We start from the raw sequence: 20125 nt of genomic DNA, 5'->3' as shown, positions 1-20125 counted from the left end.
ACATTTAACTTTCCTTACCTGTGTGTGTGTCTGTGTGTGTGTGTGTGTGTGTGTGTGTGTGTGTGTGTGTGTGTGTGTGTGTGTGTGTGTGTGTGTGTGTGTGTGATGGGGAAGATTTATGTAGACTAAAATAAGAGCTTTGGGTTTAGTGTATGACAGATCAACCCACACTTATCAGGTGACCCAAGCAGTTTCTTCAGATAGCCCCACATGTTGATAATAATGAGCAGAGGTGGCTTCTAAGCAGAACAATATGCACAGCCCAGCAAAGGTAAAGAAGCCAACCCTCGTATGCTGCCATTCTCCGGAGATTTCCATGAATAAAGGATTAGCTTCAAGCTGTGAGTCAAGCTCTGGTTCTTCCAGTTGCTTTACATATTTAAGGCCGAATTTTGCACCAGCAGAACAGGCGGCTTAAAGTCAAAGGAGATAGTGCAGCAGTTTTGTAAAGTGGGAATGAGTCTTGGGCGAGTATATTAATGTAAGTTCCTGAAATTCTCGACATACAGCATTATCAGGTTTATCTTTGACTTTCCCCCTTGTACATTTGTCACTGAGAATGTTTAGTCGTAAAGCCAAACATATCCCACCATGTTGGACATATTTACAGTAAATCAATTTCTTTATGACACAAAGATGATGAGCTGAGATCAGAAAGCTTCCAGTGAGCTCTGAGGAAAGTCATGTCGCTTCAGATTTTATCTTCCAAGACTAATGCCAGGGATAAACTGCCTAATCCATCATACTATTAATTGCCTCAACCAGGATCTTCGCTACTGATTATCAACTTTATAAGTGTATGTATGTAACTATGAATAAATATTCTGCCTCTCTAAATACCAGGTGATATTTTGAGACTGGAAGTTTGTAGTAATACCTGTTTGGTAAAATTATGGTTTTCTTGTGATGAGTAATCCTGTTTTCTTGAAAGGTTTGGCTGCTGACATAAAGGACATTTCTGAGGACTATGGTTAACTGCTCCTCAGATCTCTGCAGGGTAAATCCAGACAGCTAGCTAGACTATCTGTCCAATCTGAGTTCTCTGTTGCACGACTAAAACAACCTTTGAAAGTACACGTTCCACCAAAACAAGTTCCTTTCCGAGGCTATTTTGCAGAGGCACCGTTGCTCTGTCCGGCGCCCAAGATGATTGTGATTGGTTTAAAGAAATGCTAATAAAGCAAGGCATGTTTTTCTCCCATCCCGGAATGCTGTGTGGACTCGCCAGGCCCTCCTCTGCAGCGCTGTGGAGGAAGGTCTGGCAATGCGAGACTAAGCTAGTTAACACCGTATGTAACTTTGTACCAAAGATCATCTTTTTAGCCAGATATCTGTGGCGGATTGGTGTATCGTCTGGTTACATGAATGACACAAGCTAAAACACATCCACTGATTAAAGGGTTTCAATGTGAAGAATTTATTGAGTCTGCTTGTCATCTCACAGAGATATCTTATTATATTAATACAATGGTATTACATCACTGAATTAACAAAATGCTGATTCAGTCAAAGAAACAAATTAATCCAAATTATAAATTTGTATTTCATACATCATAACAAGATATTCCAGCAAAAAAAAAAAAAATCAAATCAAAGAATGACACAATAATAAACATTGTATAGCACTTTAGTCATCAAAATACAGAATAATGCCTAAAAATAAAATTGAGGGAAAAACTATTTTACACTCTTAAGGACAAAATATATATTTGTGCTACTTTTCAACAAAATAATGTACACACAAAATAATGTATGACAGATGTTGGGTTAACATTTTTCAAAATCTACCCACTGGATTATTATTTAAAAATAATAGGAAAATGTATTGTCCCAAAAAATGTCACGCCGATCTGTTGAAAATGACAAACCCTATGAGTGTATGTAGTACAACATAATAAAACGGCAATACAAATAAAATCTGTGCAGAGCAAACAAACCTGAAATCTAAAATATTACAGTAGCACATGTTAACATTTTATCACAACAACATTAACAACATATTGTCTCTTATACTTTTAATCCATCAGCAGTGCATCGTATGAAGGTGACAACTAACTCAAAACTTGTCTCCCACAAATGATGTTGTTACAACTATTTTGAAATACATCTTGATTACGGTAAATGTAATAATGTTGCAATGCAGATTATGTTCATCATCATAGACAACTGACTGTAAACTATTTACAAAAGATTCAGCGTTATTATGTGATATCCTGTCAAGGTATGTTGCCGTAAAATAGCAAAAATATGAAGGCTGTTGTTTTCCAAAAATGTTCTGTTTATGTTGGATGGAATTTGTTTAATGACAAATGTTGTTTCTTTGATCAAATCATACATGTGCAACTAGGTAAGATGCAGTTTCCCTTTTCAGTATTCTGTATGTATTGACTTGGTTCGGGTGGATGCTAATGTTAATGTTTTGTGAAAAGCACACTAAATGCACAAGGTTTAGGAACACTTTTATACTTCTCTTTTAGGTTTGGGGGTGTAATACATTTATATAGTAGGTGTTTTTTTCCCATCTTATGCCATTTCTCAACACTAAATTACACAAAATTACATAAAATACAATTTTATAAAGACATTCTGTTTGATAAGCCTGCCCTTTTGCAAAATAATTACAATTTGTATTTTTCAAAGATTTGAAGAATATAAACTTGATAAGGCATAACAGCTTTGTTAAACATGTCAAGAATTCATCTTATTTGGGTTTGCATCTGTTCCTAATATACAACCCATTTAAGCAGCAACTCCAAGTGTTTCTTGAAACACGTCTAAAAGCATAATTTCCTTGCATAAAATAAACACAAAAAACATCCACGGCTGTCCTAACCCTGTGGATGACGGGAGGCTGGTATTAAAGTGTTGATGAAGATTGTCGGTTTTATAATGGGCCTGGTGACACCTGTAGCAACTGGTGGTCACATCAAGTTACATATCTAACCTACATTGTTTTAATGCAAAATGAAACATGGAAAGTCGACTCTGGAGGTCATGTGAAGAATCTGTACAGCTATAACCCAAATAAACTAGCATGGACAGCATAAGACGGAGCACAATAAGATTGGATTTATTAACCCAAGATTAGAAATCTGATGCATGATCAGATGTCTTTTAAGAAACGAATGCCACTAGTTGTCACTGCTTGGGATACATTAGCCATTATGGTATTAAATCCTGTACCTGTACATGCCAGTTAGGTAAATATACGTTATTTGTATTAATTGTTGAGAGTTCAATGAAAAAATCAATACCACTCTTGGAAGTGAGGGGAAAACGGCTAATGATAAAAATTCCTAAAATGTAAAATTATTCCTTAAATTTTTTGGGGTAATTCTGACTCCACCACCAACAGTGAGTACGTTTACATGCACCCAATATTCCACTATTAGTCAGAATATGACAATATTCTATATTTGATACACGTCATGTAAACAGCATATTCCAGTTGGATATTCCGAATAAGGCCTTTTTCCGAATAAAGCATTTTCCGATTAAGACGGGATAAGGGAAAAAAACGGAATATTATGTGCATGTAAACGTAGTCAGTGAAAAATCACAAAGTGCTACAATTGAATTAGATTTTAAATTAAGGATTAACACTTTAAATCCAAATGATGAGTAAAGTAAAAAAGTAAATACATTTAAACCAACTCATAGTTTTCAAATTGCATATGTGTAGTATGTGAAGTAAGTGAAACTTGTACCTCAACATTCATAGAGGTCACAGCAAGCCAAGAAATAACTTGGAAATTGAGGCAAAAGAGGTGGAAACAGACAGAGACACGAGGAAACTGGGACATGAACCTGTGCTCATGTTGATTTTAAAATGACAGATAAGAAATTCATCTTTCCATGTTTATCAAACTCATGCATCCTGGAGGATTGCAGTGATCCTGGAAATGGGCAGATGACAATGTTTTGTAACTGTGCTGTTGCCTATGACTAACAGTCCAGCCACAGATTTGTAGGCATTTGACGTGTCACAACGCTCCCATCATTCAGTTTGGTTTGCAAACCAGTGGCTAAGAAACTAGAGAGTTTCTTAACGCTGTTATGGAATATGAAGCTGAAAGTGGTTAAGAAACTCTTAACCACTTCCAGTTTCATATTCCATAAATCTGACATGTAGAGCAGAATCATAAATCATATTCATTCTAATGTCCAGAGCTAAATATAGAGGCATTAGAAGCTAGAAAATGATCATAAAAAATACCAAAAACATCATAAAACAGCAAATCTTCATTGGAACTGGACACATACACCCTTTTGAGTTAAGACCTAAAAGGAAAAGAAAAGAATATTAATCCTTACATTAACCATCCTTTTTAAAAGAACTTTAATAAAGTAGTGGCAATATAGCACATATCTCTGCAAAGGTTGCATCACAATCTAAATTTATAATTTTAAGAATGCAAAATGTTTACAAGTTTTCAATATCATGGGGGAACGCCTCAATCCTGAGAGTATTTGGGCTTCCTTTAAGGATGCATTGTGAAAAAGTCAGACGTATGGCAGAGTTAGGATCATCTAAATATGTCAAGTTGCTGTGATGCCACCTACATACAAAATGCCAACAAAATTTAGAGCATCACTCATCATATGTTTATGTGTAATCTAAATTTGGTTGCAATCTTACTTTTTTAAGAGTTTTTGCAAATAATGTCAAAGAAGCTATGTATAGAATTCCAAAAACAAATTAAAGCTGCAAGCAGCGATGGACGGGCCCTCGCGCCTCTGCGCGTGTCGGGGTTACCAGCGGACACCGCTCCTTGTGACCGTGCATTTGCGCGACACTCAGACACTGCAAAAGGGAACTCCCTGCTGAGTTCAACGATACCTCAAACAAGACTCTACGTCTTACATTTTATTAGCTGTGAAAGGGGGCGTGGCTAAAACATAGGGGGCGGGTCAAACCATCACCAATGAAGAAGCAACTCTGTGCTGAGTTCAGTGATACCTCACATAATACTCTACCTTAAAAGGTTCAAATGTTATGAACGGGGGTGTGGCCTGAGTAAGTGGGCGTGGTTAAAGTATAGGGGGCGGCTCAGTATCACATGTAGACCACACATTATAAGTTTCATGTAAAACGGATGATGTTTGTCATATAAGGCGCATTTCCTGTTGCCAGCGGGGGGCGCTATGACCAAAAGTCAATTTTGGCCTGTAGGTGTCCTCAGGCGTGGACCCTTGTCAATCGTGAGAATTTTCGGGCAGATAGGACAACGTACACTCAAGTTACAACAACTTCTTTGTTCATCGCTAAACACTCAAAATGGCCGCCACGCCACGCCCACACCGTTTGACGAAAAGTTTTTCTTTTAATAACTTTTCATCTTTAAGGTGTTGGGATGTTACAGACCAAGTTTGAAGTCCGCCGGATCAAATCTCTAAGAGGAGTTCGTTAAAGTATAGCACCTCGACTTTTAGGCCTACTTCCTGTTGCCACTAGGGGGGCGCTATGACTTTAAGTAAATATCGGCCTTTATTTGTCCTCAGGGTTGGACTCTTATGAATCCTGAAAAGTTTCGAGCCAGTTGGACAATGTACACGCAAGTTACACCCACTTCCTATTTTGATGGCAAAACGCACAAAATGGCCGCCCCGCCACGGCCACGCCCTATAACGAAAAGTTTTTCTTTTAACAACTTTTCATCTTTAACTTCTTAAGATGACACAGACCGAATTTGAAGTTGATCGGATGAAATCTCTAGGAGGAGTTCGTTAAAGTACGACATGTGGAAATGGCCAAAATCACACTAATTTCGAACTTTCAATTCAAAATGGCGGACTTCCTGTTGGGTTTAGGGTATTGCTCCAATGACGTTTTCTGTACGTCTTGACATGTTACATAGGTCTACCAAGTTTCGTGAGTCTACGTTAAACGCACTGCAGGGGCTCAATTTTTTTAACTTTGTAGGGGGCGCTAGCTAGCCATTTTTGTGCGCCTATTCCCGAAACCCTTAAAATATGTAACTTTTCACCAGACTTGATACGCCCGCCAAATTTGGTGAGTTTTTGAATATGTTAAGCCCCTCAAAAAGCCAATTAATTTGGTGTAATAATAATTCCTTCAGTTTCAATAGGGCCTTCGCCGCTGTCGGCGCTCGGGCCCTAATTAATAGTTTTGTTCCAAATATTGTACATTACGTAACAATTTTGATAAATGATATAAAATGAGCTGCACATTTTATGTTGCAGAGTATTTGAAACTTACTGGACATCTTTGGTATGCGGATGGGGCCACTGCTGGTGCCGTCGCCTCCTTCGGTCAGAGCTTTGATCTCAATGAGGTAGTCCTCTCCAGAGGGGATTTGCAGCACCACACTGGTCTTATTGGTTTCCAGTACAGTTGTCCTGCCGTGCCAGTTCTGACGATACACAACCTGGAGGAGAGTGGGGATCCTGGGGTAAACATTTCATTCTTCAGTCGAAACAGTCAGACATTTTAAAACTTTAACTTTTTGAAACTCTTAGCAACAATGTAGGACTTCATTCAACATGTAAAAATAGTTTGTGAAAAACAAATTAAATTCCCAAACGCATGAGAAGAGTGTGCAACCAAATTTTGGTTATACTGTCCAGTCCCTCTCTAGAGTAGATCATGAATTCAAAAGGCCTTGTGAGCATAGACGGATTACGGCATGGGCAAAGTGGGCACGTGCCCAGGGCCCTGACGCTCCGAGGGGGGGGGCCCTAACAATCTGATTAATTGAAATTGTACTATCATTGTACAACGCCAAGAATTTATTCACGGTATGATCAGAACCGCCGCTTGTCAGCAGGCAAACCAGGCAATTGATTGGGGCCCCCGGCCGTAAGGGGGTCCCCGAGGGCTAACAAACTTTACTCCACAGCAATGGCTCAAAATGTGGCAACCACAGTGACTGCATCCCCCCTTCCCCTTAAACAAACATATTACTTTTTTGCAATGACATCTCAGTCGGAAACCTCCCCGAGGGGGCCCCATTCTCTAGAAGCACGATAACCCAACTTTTGAATTAAGTCAAACGAAAAGGAAGAGGAATTATCCTTATAGGAGTGAAAAAGGGAAGAGAAAAAATAAATATGATGAGAAAAGAAAGCAAGACAGTGGTAAGTAGAACAGATAATGAAGATTTAATTGTGTAACTGTGTTAAAGTGATCCTGGAAGGGTTACCATGTCATGCAGTATTTAGCCCTAGAGCCCTGACTACGATATCTTAACTCCTCTAATTTTAAATGCACTACTACTGCTCTGAGCCAACGGGCATATGAGGGTGAAGCCCGATCCTTCCATTTAAAAAGAATGAGCCGACGGGCCAGGAAGGAAGCAAATGCAAGGGAGGTAGATTGGGAAATTGAAAGGGATATTCCCTTTGGAGCCACTCCAAACACTGCAGTTATAGGATTAGGTGGAATACTACAGGAATACATGTGTGAAAGAGTGTCAAATATAGATGACCAAAATGGGGCAATAGACTGACAGGAGAAAAACGTGATGAAGCGTGGGAGGGGCAGCATGGCACCTCTGTAGAGGATGGATACCCGACCCGAGCTCGACGGGACCTGACGGGCCTGGCCGGATTTGGACAGATATTTAGAAATGATGTTCGGGTTCGAGTAGGGCTCGGTCACATCAGCGCGATAAGGCATTGAACATTTTAAATTTAAAACAGCTTATTATGTACTAGGTACTGTGCGCCTGTGTTAACATGCGCTTGTTGCCCCGTGTGCACTGATGCGCTCATCTGTTGACATTTCTGAATGCCTTCTTACATTTGCTTAATAAAAGCGGGCTTTCCACACAAACAACTATACATGTGTCATCAGTATGAGGAAAAAATGAGATTTTCGGGCTCGGACATAAATATCTTAGTGCCTGTCAGACTCGGGTCAGGTTTGGTTACTGGTCTGTCGGATGCGGGCCGGGCTCGGACAGTAAAATGCGGCCCGATCCGCACTCTACACCTCTGACAGATTGGATTGACCTCAGGGTATAGCCTGGCCAGTCTGCTTCTGCACAGATGTAGACGATGGAATACCTTAAATTGACTTACACCACGTCTCACACAAAAAGAGAATTTATTGATTCTCTCAGTCGCAAACCGCCAGGTTTTTATCAGGTATTCTCATCCCCAGTTCTTCCTCCCAAGCACCTTTTAGATGGTTAAGAGAAGGGTTAGAAATATTTTGAATCATATTATATAACCTGGAGATGCAACCCTCCCGATATAGATTAAGGCTAAAATATTCTTCCATCCATCCCGAGAGTGGGGCAGCCGAGAAGGATGGAGTCGGGTGTTACGGGTGAAGTCTCTAATTTGCAGATATCTAAAATAATATGTCTTGGAAATGCCATATTCTTTAGCCAAATAGTCAAAAGATGAAAATATCCCATTGTGGAAGAGATCAGCCACACACTTCACGTTCATTTGAGACCAAAGGTGGAATGCCGAGTCTAGCAGGGCAGGCTTGAAAGCATGGTTGCTGGCTGTAGGGGTGGACAGAATCATTTGTTTTAAGTCAAAATGTATCCTAAACTGTGTCCAAATCCTAAGAAAACTGCTGACCAATGGGTTGTTTGAGTGGTATTTTCTACTTAGTGGCAAAGGAGCACACAGCAAGGAGGCTGGCCCGGTCCCCTCTCGGAAGTAAGACATCCAAAATGCCAATTTATGAATACTCGCAGCCCAGTAGTAGTACAGGAAATTAAGAAGCGAAAGACGCCCCCTCTGATTATGGATTTTTCTAAAAATGCCTTTCGAAGGCGTGGAATTTTTCTTTCCCAGATAAATGTGGAAACATGATTATTCAGTTCCTTAAAGAAGGATTTGGGGAGACAAACCGGATTGACTGAAAGTATGTAGCAGTCTTGGCGTAATGGCCATTTTAACTGTGTTTACTCTCCCCGTCATCGACATAGGAAGGGACGCCCAGCGCTTGAGGTCCTCTTTTGCCTTCTCAAGCTGGTTGAAAATTTAAAAATATGTAATACATTTTTTTAAACTTGATTCAGTGAGGCCTTTGCCAAATTATGAAACCATTCTTATCTACAGATACTGCACGCTTGCTTACAACAGAGCTTCACAAAAGACTTATCATTAAATGAGCAGGGCTGCATATCTCTGTAGAATAATATATTTATATTTGTGGAAAGCATTATCAAAAACAGTGTTTTTTCCCACACAAGTATGCAAAGTGGATAAAATATGATTCATTGTTGTACTGGTTGGAAGAAGGAGAATTCGTTCTGTGGCATGACACATTTCATTTTATCACCTGGGATAGATCTTTTAATTTTGAAAGGCCAGACAGGGCCAATCCATAATGTAACACTGGAGTGCTAGGGTCTATCTTTCCACTGCAATGTGAAAGTCATTTATTAGGATGACAGCTGCCGAGGCGCTATTTGTTTCTCCAGTTGTGGAGCTTCTGCTATTACTCTGACAAACTCACCTTGTATCCTGTCACCTCAGACTCATTTTCCATCGCCTTGACATGTTCCCAATTCAGAAAGATCTTAGAGTTGGTCAGGTTCCACTCAATATTCCCCGGAGGCTGACTTGGAGCTGCAAGATATGCAATTATATAGACACACAGTTCACAAATGAATGCACAAACGAGTGTCGCCAATAGTATTCTCTAAACTAACTAATCACTGCCCGTACGCATTGTGTGGTGAAAGTAAGCTAGTTGAAGTTAACAGTGGGAGTGGAAGAACTGAAAGCAGAATATTACATTAATTTCACTACAGTGTATATAGTTTTGTTTTTGTTTTTTAAAATCCAAACCCTCGATCCAAGACCTTCGGAACCATTTTACGATTTATTGCAAAATAGTGTGTGTGTGTGTGTGTGTGTGTGTGTGTGTGTGTGTGTGTCTAACTGTAGAATATACTGTAATTTGCTTTAGTCCCAGTTCCAGAAATATTATGGAGGACATGACCTAAATGGTATCCAAGGCCCTGGCATCATGGCCAGTCAGGAGAAAGGAACCAACAACTCTTTCAACATACATTGAGTATTGCATGTGAGTATTGTATTTAAATAGACTTGAACCTACTGTGGAAAGTGATTTAATTAAAAGGCTAAGCAAAAACAAAATGAAATAAAGTCTTGTGTGTGGACTTACGTGGTTTCTTGGTGGTGATGTTAAAAGCAGGGCTGCAGGGACCAAGTCCAGCGCTGTTTTGGGCTCTGACCGATATCAGATAGACTGTGCTGCCCTTCAAGCCCGAGAGCAGAGATGTGGCGTCGATAACCCTCACCCTCTCTGCTTCGTTCTGCTGTGATCCTTCCTCCCAAAAGAGGACCTGGACCGAAGATGTGAGAGTTGCCACAGACCTCAAACCATATTGTCTACCTTTTCCTTTTTGCATTTTCCATTAACAGTCCATAAACCGGTACAAATCTGTAAAGTCAAGTCAAACCTTATTTATTTTGCCAATTTCCTACTGAGAGTATCAAAATGTGTATCAAAAGTCATTTGTTTGGAGTATTATTGCATAGTGCATATAGGTTGTCACAAACTGGCTCAAGAAATGTGACAATAAGGCAGTCTGTGCAAAGCTTATACAAGTAATTTATTAAAACTAAAGACATTTGGGGCATCTGGGTTTAAGTTTTTTAAATGATGAAACCTTCTATAGGAGCCAATTTAATAGGAGGGGGAAACGAGTTCCATACTATCAGCTCAGCTACTGTAGGTCCTGCTTTATCTGACAATCAGCAGTGCCAAAAGCAGCACTGGGAGCGAGAAGTACAAGGAAAATGAGCTTGACAGAATCTGTATTTATAGGGAGATCATTTATGACCCTTACACGAGACAGGAAAACCAGATAGTAAAATGTCAAACAGATGGTTTGAGAGTAGGTACTTATTCAATTGGCTGCACACAGGTTTTCAGGGATCTTGCTTGGGAAAGGCAGATTAGCGACAGGGCCTGGAGTTGCTGATAACAGATGCATCTAGGTTTTCTTTTCCTTTTTTACACCAGCAGTTTTTTACATCAACAGTTTAATTATATGCAGTTTTACTGGAACTTCGGAAATTACCGAAAATACCTGAGCAGAAGATGTGTAGAGTTTTTAATGCTACCTCAATATAAACACACACTTAAAGAGGGATGAAAGAGAGGGATCTAAAGAGACTTAAACTGTCTTGCTGCATCTTAAAGTCTTACGGAGACAGTGGCAGTAAAGTGCATCATACCACCAGTGTTTGAACTATGCCAATGTTTGTGTGTGGGGAGCACAGATATTTAAATACTGTTTTTATATAGCCAGCTTCAATGTTTGTATTGAACCTGGTGGAGACAATTTTAGAAGAGGGTGACTTAGCCTATACAGTACAATAGCATTAAATAGTACAGTATCAGTGTATGTACATTTTCAGTGAATGACCTCATTTGCTGATGCTTTATTCATATTATCTGAACTGTGCACTGGACTGTCCTGCCATAAACCTGCTGACAGCAGAGCTCACCGTCCACATGAAGGCTGAATGTACCAAAGATATAATGATCATAAAATCAAAATGTGTCTACAGATTTGGGAAAATCTTCCAGAAAAGGTGTATGGTGTAGAAAACTGCAGCTGTTCTGTTGTCTCCCGTAACAATTCTTATATTGTAAAGGAAATTGACCGTTTGCTAAACATCTTCCAAAAATATTGATTGTTCATCCGTAGCCTAGCAACTGTAACTATCGATGGCAGGCTTGTCAAGCTTTGGATTTCTCCAAATGCAGAAGCAGAGTGCAACTTTTTCTAAAGTGAAAACTACAAGAAACAAAGTATACGGAATGGATTAAACAGTGGGTTAATCTGCTCTGACGAAAGCTGTTAACGTAAGCATGCCAAAATCTTTTTTTGTGCTAGTAATTTATGTTGTATTTCTATAGTAAACATCTACGTTGGTATGTTAGAATTAAATGATAGTGATATTATAAAAAATGTGTATGTTTATTTTTCTTATAACTGACTAGGTATAACTATTGCGCTAACTGGCTTCCCTGCAATAATCCATGTGTTCTTCATGAATCATCAACTGTGTGTATTCTTACTTGTGACTCTCTTGAAAATTTCTCATTTTCATACGAGTCAGCCGAATTCATTCAAATGCAATAAAATCTGCCCGTGACAGTTGTCATTTCAGCAAAAAGAGGGGCACTGGCTAAAAATTAGAAGCCTACTTTTTCTCTGCTTCTGACTGAAATCAAGGAACTTTTCTTTTAAAGATTACCACACATTTGGAGTGGTACATGTGCCACCATAATCACTGTAAACTGTGCATTGCTAGAATTAGAAATAGAAGGTTGACAGCTGTAGCAACAGTAACTGATGGATGCACAGTGTAGTGAAATTAAAGTTTGGAAGGGTGTTTCAGTAACATTATTGTTCAAGTCTCAGTCAGAGATAAGGCTGGATCACAAACCAGGCAAAGTGGGCAACTGCCTAGGGACCCTATACCCCTAGAGGCCCCTTAACGTTCCAGGCATCATCCACTAGTTTTTGGTAATTGCAAGGGTGTTTGAGGATTTTTCACACTGTACAACAACATCTAACTTTGGTAGATACTGTATTATTAGATCATCTTGTAGGCCTGTCCTGCAGAGGGGCCCTTGTCAAGATCTAGTTTTGAAAGCTGTATTACTTTAGTTTATTTTGTGATCCTCATGGTGACGAATAAAGTTCTAATATTGCCACATTTAACTGACACAGGAAAACCTGGGGCCATTTAGGGCCCTATTTTAACGGCCTGGTGCAGGTGTGTTTATGGCGTGTACAAATCCACTTTTGCTAGTTTGACGGCAGAAAAAAAGGGTCCGTGCGCCTGCCGCATGGTTCAAAAGGGTTGAACTTAGTGTCTTCATTAATCATAGGTGTGTTTTGGGCGTAACATGCAACAAACCATTCAGAGTATCATCTCCCATTCCCTTTAAAAGCCAGGCGCGTTTGGACCTTGGAGCATTGCTATTACGATGGAGGATTTGCAGGAAGGAGAGATTTTCAGGAGAAGAAACTCAATCTGCTCGTGCGTGAAGTGAAAGCGTGCGAGCAGATCATATCATAATACTATTTCACATTGTAATATTTTTATTTTTAATATTTTGCATGTTTGTGTGCCGCTGCGCGTCCCTGTGTGTGTAACAAGCATAGTGTGCGCATGCTGTGCACGAGCCTTGGCGCATTTTGCGCTGTTGAAATAACAATGAAATGCTGCGCTATTGACTTTAGACCAGGTTTTTGTTGGTCAATGGCGCGATCACTTTCTGCTGCCTCAAGATAGCAATACACCAAGAATGCACCTGAACACACCTCCCTGTAAGACCAGCACGCCCATGGGCGCACAGATGGACGCAGGTGCATTTGCTATTTAAACGACGTGGGAGCTGGACGGGAAATTGACAACTGGTCTTAAACTAGCAAAGACACTTGCGTCAGGCTTTGTGCTGCGCTGCGCCAGGTGCAAGATAGGGCCGTTAGTTATCTTCCAACATTTGAGGGCTAGTTGGTGTCTGGCAAATAATGAAGTTGCCGTGCCAAAAGGTTGGGTGGGAGATAAATTGAAGGGCGTGGTGATGAGTCATTATCCTCTCAGCTAGTCATATTAGGTCTCACATACATTTTAAACAGCTCTTCTACTCAAAGCGGTATATGACAACAATGTCACTGAGTATTGTATATAGAACAGTAGTATAGTATTGTTGTTGTGGTGGTGCAGTTACTGTAGGTAAGACGTGACTGCAAGGCACCTCAAATCTGCAGCTAATGTAAATGGTGTGGCTTTGCTTAATATAGTATTTGAGTTTAAAGATACTTTTCCTCATCTGCTACTGGTGTGGTTTATATGTCACGATCACTCCACCACTACTCACCTACTTGTCTTCAGCAACAGGGTCAAGCTGACACTTGAATGTGAAGTTGTCATCTTTTAACACATCAAGCAGACATGTTGGAGGACACTTCACTGAAATCAAAAGGAACTGCTACCAATACCTAACTGTTTGTTGGACAGAACACACGGAGAGCCTGTTTTAGGGCTGATCTACCCTGCTGGGATAGATTATCAGAGCCATACGAGAGCTCTCCAGGCTCTTTGCTCCACAGCTGGCTGCTGAGAGGATTTTTTTCAGTTCTGACTGCAGTATTGCTTCCAATTATCAACCTGATTTTTTATTTGTTCCTTTAGTCGATCCTTTTAAAAAAAAAATACATACAGGTTTTGAGAGTGACTGTCTAATCTAAACAAAAAAACTTTTGTTCTAAAAGGAACATAGAACATCCATCATAAGAACAAAACTAAAAGGGCAAAAACATCTGTTTGATAAAATGCACCCACACAATACCACATGTTGTCTTTTCTCCCATGGCTCAAGTGCCACATAAAATCACTTCTTGATTCCCAACACTAAATACCTCTGAGAGTGTATGGACAGGGCATTTGGAAGCAACTACCGAAGGAGGCTATTTTTGGAGTTCTTCCAGAGGACTACATACAGATACAACAGTTTGTAGTCCAGCTATTTTCTGGGATTAGGAAAAGCAGGTATACTTTTCTCAAGTGCTAAGCCACTGTGTTACTTGTAACGAATTGTACCGAGACAGTTCTGCATTTTACTGTAAGTAGCTCCTGGAACTAGCCAATAAAGCTGTCGATTTACCCCAATATACACATTTGTTCTCATGTGTCAGTGATATCCCGGCAGAGGAAATTCCTTCACTTTACCTTTCATAGAATAACCTACATAAACAACAGGTTACTGTGTGGCCATCCTGTAGTCCCTCAGCGTTTTTAATAGTGTGTAGATATATCATTAGAGCCACTGCAGTCTTCTCCTACGTATATTTCATCATTCTAATAGCACAGCACAGGGAGTTGCACATGCTAATGTTGCTCCGTGTGCCTGGGTATTTAAAAAATGTGGTTATGTACACAGCTGTCTGCTCACACGTTTGCCATATCAGCTTAAAATGTGATAAGATGTCGCTTTTGTGTTTACAGCTCATTTCCAATGCCCCCGCAGTGGCCATCAGTTACTGCTGGTATAAGTGGCAGTGCACCTGGTGACCATTCCCCTGATAGCTCGAAGGGGAGTGAGCGTACTTGAGGAATGATGAAGTCTTAGTGTCAGGAACAACTTTAGGATATGTGGGGAACCTGTACTTATGGGAAAACAAAACTATCTATGGACAGATGTGTTGGTGAAAAATGACGGATGTAGCCTGCAGAGTTGGGCATAAATGGGCTGAATGAGTCCTTGCATTCAACTGCATTACTGTACATTATATTATTATAATGTATAAAAGTATTTACTACAGGCTAGTTGAAGTTATTGATATTGAGGCCTATCGTTTACTTACACACTCCACACCTTTAGTTCTTCTTCACAGCCCAATTAACTGAATCAATAGTTGAAACTGAGTGATGTGTCCTCCATTAAAGCAGTGTAACATATTTCATGTGTGATTTAATGTCAAACTCTTTGTATAAGCATTAGACAACTGTTAAGTTCTGAAACTAAATGCCTAACTAAATATGAAAAAGGTCACTTTCTAAAAGCAGACTCAACATCTGTTCATCCAGAATATATTTGATAACTAGAAGGGCTCTCTGAGAGTGCAGACCTCCGTCAAGGCATGCCCCATTTCACAATAATAATTCAGTGTGAATTTTCCAAGTTGGGAACTCATTTTTCCAATTATTCCAATACCACATGCACAGCACAAATTCTATATCCTGCAATGTTAACGGAAGTGAAAAACAATTTGCCCTGTGATTCCGATCCGTTCCAAAATGTAATAGTTTCTTCCTTGGCCAATGCTACACCCTTCCACAAAGTTTCATGAAAGTCGGGTCATTAGTTTGTCCGTAATCCTGCCGACAAATAAACAAATAAACCAACCAACAAACCGACACACTGAGACACAAAACATAACCTCCTTGGCAGAGGAAATTACTGTATATGTGCAGTTGCTAAATTACCTAAATTATAAACCAAAGTGAAACATAACAGACTGTAGTAGCCCTGTAAAGTACACTCATTGGCACTGTGCCCAGCCTCTGCAATTGAAATGATCCACTGAAACATGATTTGAGAGTCAATTTAGGCTCAAATTAAATACATTAGAATATGTCACAAAAACCCAGTGGACTTGTTTAGTAAAGGTTTGTCATTGTGTGAATTGGAATTAATATCTAGTACCCAGTTAATGATATATTGAATATTTTTCAACATTTGAACCTTGTAAAAATACAATTACAATTTAAAATAGTAAACAAACAATTAGTTTCCGCATTTCAGCATGAATATTCATTCAAACATAACTCAGCTAAACAGCTCTGTCTAGCTCTCAAAATGCCATCATGGTGTTTCAAACCCCTGTCTTATAACAATGTGTGTACCAAACACCGGCAATGGCCTCAAAGCTTCTCAGCAGAGGTCAGGCACCTGGGCATGCCCTACCATATATAATATCTGGGGTTTAGGAGAGAATGTTATTTTTGTTCTAGGTTTTCAACAGCTAAATCCCAGGAGAGTGTTTGTTGTACAGGATAGTGATGTATGATGTTCACACTTTCTCTTATTTATTTATTATTGGGAATAGAAGCTCTCAGACAGCCTTGGTATTGAGGTCTTTTGGAGACTGGAACAGCTGCCAACAGACATATTCATTCTCTAGATCAACCCGTGAAAAATCTGCTGCTCTAACACATGCAGTATATTTCCATGTTGTCACCACCGGCGGTTCTATTCAAATGAATGCCAGCTTATTGTACTGTCAGTCATTTTGGGATTAATGTCTACTCCTTGTTTGAAATATTCCTTGCGGTACTATTATTTCAACTTTTCTTTTTCATACCTCATATGCAATAATCTTCTCACTGCTGGACCCGGGGGGAATTGGTTCCCAGTACACTTCGATCTCAGAGGCTGATACAGCGCGGGCCCAAACTCTTGATGGCGCCTCAGAGGGCTCTAAATAGAAAAGATCATGAATTATGCATGCTTGCAATTAAGAGTAGGCTACATTTCTTGAATTAACATGACCAACTTTATTTCTGTTTGCAGCATGTGCAGGTGAACACACTCACCTTCTTCTGCAGAAAACACTTTGACGACGTGGCTGAAAGGCCCCTCTCCCATGCTGTTGTAGACTCCCACTTTCACTTCAAACTGGGACAGGGGTGCGATGCTGTCATTTCTGTAAATATATCTCGATGCATCAGGTGATGCCAGCACTGTCTGGATCCAGGTGCTGCTGCCAAGTGGGAGGAAAGCCACAACATAGCCAAAGTCCTCTCCGCTCTGCTGTTCCTCTGGAACTGGCTGAGATAGGGACAGAAAAGTCACGCCTTTGAGCCAAACAACTGTGAGCAGAAATGAAATTAGGGAGTTGTAAAACAAAGTAAAATAGAAATAGTGTTTTATGTCTCACAAATGCACCAATACAGCATCTTTCTGCACTTTGAACCACATCCAAGAAATGTAAAGTTGTCACCTTATTCTAGATTTACACATATGGAATGTGCACTAGCTCTGTATCTTCATTTTGATTTACACAACAGGGGGAGTCAGCAGGCAGCAAATCAGAAGAGCTCTGCCTTTAATTAAAAGCCATTCCACTGAAGCCAGGCCACTGCAGACACACTAACTCTGCCAGAAGTCCATTCTCGTCAAAAAGATTAAAAAAAAAAAAGAGCCACAATGAATGCCCATACACAAATGCCTATGATCCTCTTACCTCCCACATGATAACAAGTTCTCCTCGAGCTCCTCCGCCACCACTCACATTAATTGGTGCAACCTTGGGAACTAAACAGGAACAAAGAAAACAAAGAAAATCATTCTGTCTCAGGCAGGTGCAGAGGATTCTGTTAAACCACACAGCTTTGAATGAGGTGGTAACAGTCACTATGTAGAGGTTGTTATTTACAAAAAACAGGTTAATCACACAGCAGAGGAATTTGATCGACCTCATTAGCCGAGCACGGTATGTCAGCCCCATGTGTGAGGCACAATGGGAATCTTGTTCCCTTGTGATTCAACCAGCGGGATGGAATTACTCAGCTAACCATCTCAAAATAGACACTTTCATGTCGATGCCTCATGTATACATAGGCCAACGTTTCAGTTATTGCAACTATTAATCATGTTCCAGAGTGCTGATATACAGAAGCTCAGTGTTGATCCTTAAATCTTTAAAAGTGGAATTCAATGTTCACTTCTGTTGCATATAACTGAGACAATCATAAGTATTGGCAAATATCATTTGAAACGAACAACAGATTTGAAATGAGCAACATCACAGGGTGCACTGACAGAAATGGTTAAATTACATTTCCCAAGTGGGACTGCTTAATTTGTTATGAAGAGAAACAACAAATTGAGGAATACCTGCTGCTTTGGTTCGAATCTGTTTTGATGGCGTGCTGGGTTCTCCAACACCAACACTGTTGATTGCCACCACCCTGAATTCATAATCCACCCAGGGGTTCAGCTCTTTCACTGTTGCATGCATCATCTGTCCAGGCACAGAATCAGGAACTAGGATTAAAGAATTTAGAATTGAGATGTGTTTTTTATTTAGTTTTTGTTTTACGTTATACTGAGGCACATTTCACAATTTGTCTCTAACAAATATAAAAACATTGCACAAACCAGTGAAGTACATCGAAATGAAATGGTGACATTTGGAAACATTTTAATATTATTCCGATTACAGGATGTTCAGTATTCTACACACACTATTATTGTGGAAATTGCACAGCAATGTCTGCATGTCATAATGCCATTTAAGTCATAAATGCAAGGATTGCGTTAGTTAATTGGAAATAATTGATTCTGTAATTCAGTCATTGTTTTAAAGTGCTCATATTATGCTAATTTTCAGGTTCATAATTGTATTTGGAGGTTGTACCAGAATAGGTTTATGTGGTTTAATTTTCAAAAAACACCATATATTTGTTGTACTGCACATTGCTGCAGCTCCTCTTTTCACCCTGTGTGTTGAGCTCTCTGTTTTAGCTACAGAGTGAGACATCTCACTTCTGTTCCATCTTTGTTGGGAGTCGCACATGCGCAGTATCTAGGTAAGTACTGCTAGCTAGTCAGTTGCAGAGTATGAGGTCGTGCCATGCTAGCAGCTAGGTGAGCATTATAACGTGTGTTACAAAGTGACCACGTTTGTCTCTGAAGTAAAGGCTGGACTACAATAGAGCTGTTTGGAGCAGTTTGTGAACAGTGTTTTCTGTTGGAGATGGTAAGTCCCTTTGGGGTGGACTTTGGGCTTTTTCACTTTGTAAACCTATAACGTGCACAAAAAGATATATAAGACAATAAAGCAAAGGGGAAAAGCCAAAAAGCATAATATGAGCACTTTAAGTCATCTACTTATGACTGTGTAATGTATGTTACTACCTGCATAATGACCTCTGTGGTGCTAAAGGGAACTGTCTAAAATTTGAACTTTTGAACAGAAAGGCTGTGTTACATACTTGGGGTGTGGAGATTGGAAGGCCAGGCAGGGAGGACCTAACACAATATGCTTTTTTGGTTGCATTATGGAACAAAGGAAAAAAATCCCACACTCTGCTCTTGATATAGCATCACCTTTTATTTACAAAAACTAACATTTCAGACCCTCCAGACCTTCATCAAGAGTATCCTTGGTGACATTATGGGAAATAGAGGATCCAGTGTTTCGGGAGCTTAACCCATACTAGGTACTACAAGTAAGGATATCTCAGCCTTTGCTGTTTAGACTCTTTTAAGTCCCCCCTAATGAAACTGCAATGCTAAATTACTGGAGGACCCTTAAAGGGACCCTTGTAATCCAAATGTTTGCTCATTATACGTGTCTGTATAAAGCTGGTGCATTTTAATTGGATTTTTGAAAGCCTCAAATATCTTGATTGTCCTCGAAAATCCAGTATCAGTTAGTTGGAACCAAGGTTATTATAGTTTTGCATTTTTCATTAGTTTTTATTTTTATTTTGTTTTGACTTTTTGTTTTCAAATTCAGTTTAGTTTTAATTAGTATTTAAAGCAGGTTTGCTAGTTTAGTTTTTATTTTTTGAAAATGCTTAGTTTTATTTTAGTTTTTATTAGTTTTAGTCTTTTTTTGTAATATGGGTTATT

At 39.6% G+C, this 20125-nt stretch overlaps 1 protein-coding gene across 2 annotated transcripts in view; it reads right to left on the bottom strand.

The window, feature by feature from the left end:
• Nucleotides 1–3506: 3506 nt before the first annotated feature.
• Nucleotides 3507–20125, bottom strand: part of LOC116036824 (contactin-4) — a 110961-nt gene continuing 94342 nt past the window's right edge. For both annotated transcript variants that reach the window (XM_031280491.2, XM_031280500.2), the window contains exons 16-23: nt 18383–18532; nt 17730–17800; nt 17080–17314; nt 16848–16963; nt 10118–10298; nt 9443–9555; nt 6221–6389; nt 3507–4281 (exon numbers count right to left, since the gene is read on the bottom strand). In XM_031280491.2, the coding sequence (XP_031136351.1) occupies nt 4193–4281; nt 6221–6389; nt 9443–9555; nt 10118–10298; nt 16848–16963; nt 17080–17314; nt 17730–17800; nt 18383–18532 (1124 nt within the window). In that variant the 3' untranslated portion in view covers nt 3507–4192. The remainder of the gene's footprint in view (nt 4282–6220; nt 6390–9442; nt 9556–10117; nt 10299–16847; nt 16964–17079; nt 17315–17729; nt 17801–18382; nt 18533–20125) is intronic.

The sequence above is a fragment of the Sander lucioperca genome, chromosome 6, assembly GCF_008315115.2.
Source record: "Sander lucioperca isolate FBNREF2018 chromosome 6, SLUC_FBN_1.2, whole genome shotgun sequence".
Lineage (NCBI taxonomy): Eukaryota > Metazoa > Chordata > Actinopteri > Perciformes > Percidae > Sander > Sander lucioperca.
Note: the sequence above shows the minus strand (reverse complement) of the source record. Positions and strands in the feature narration are given on the sequence as shown.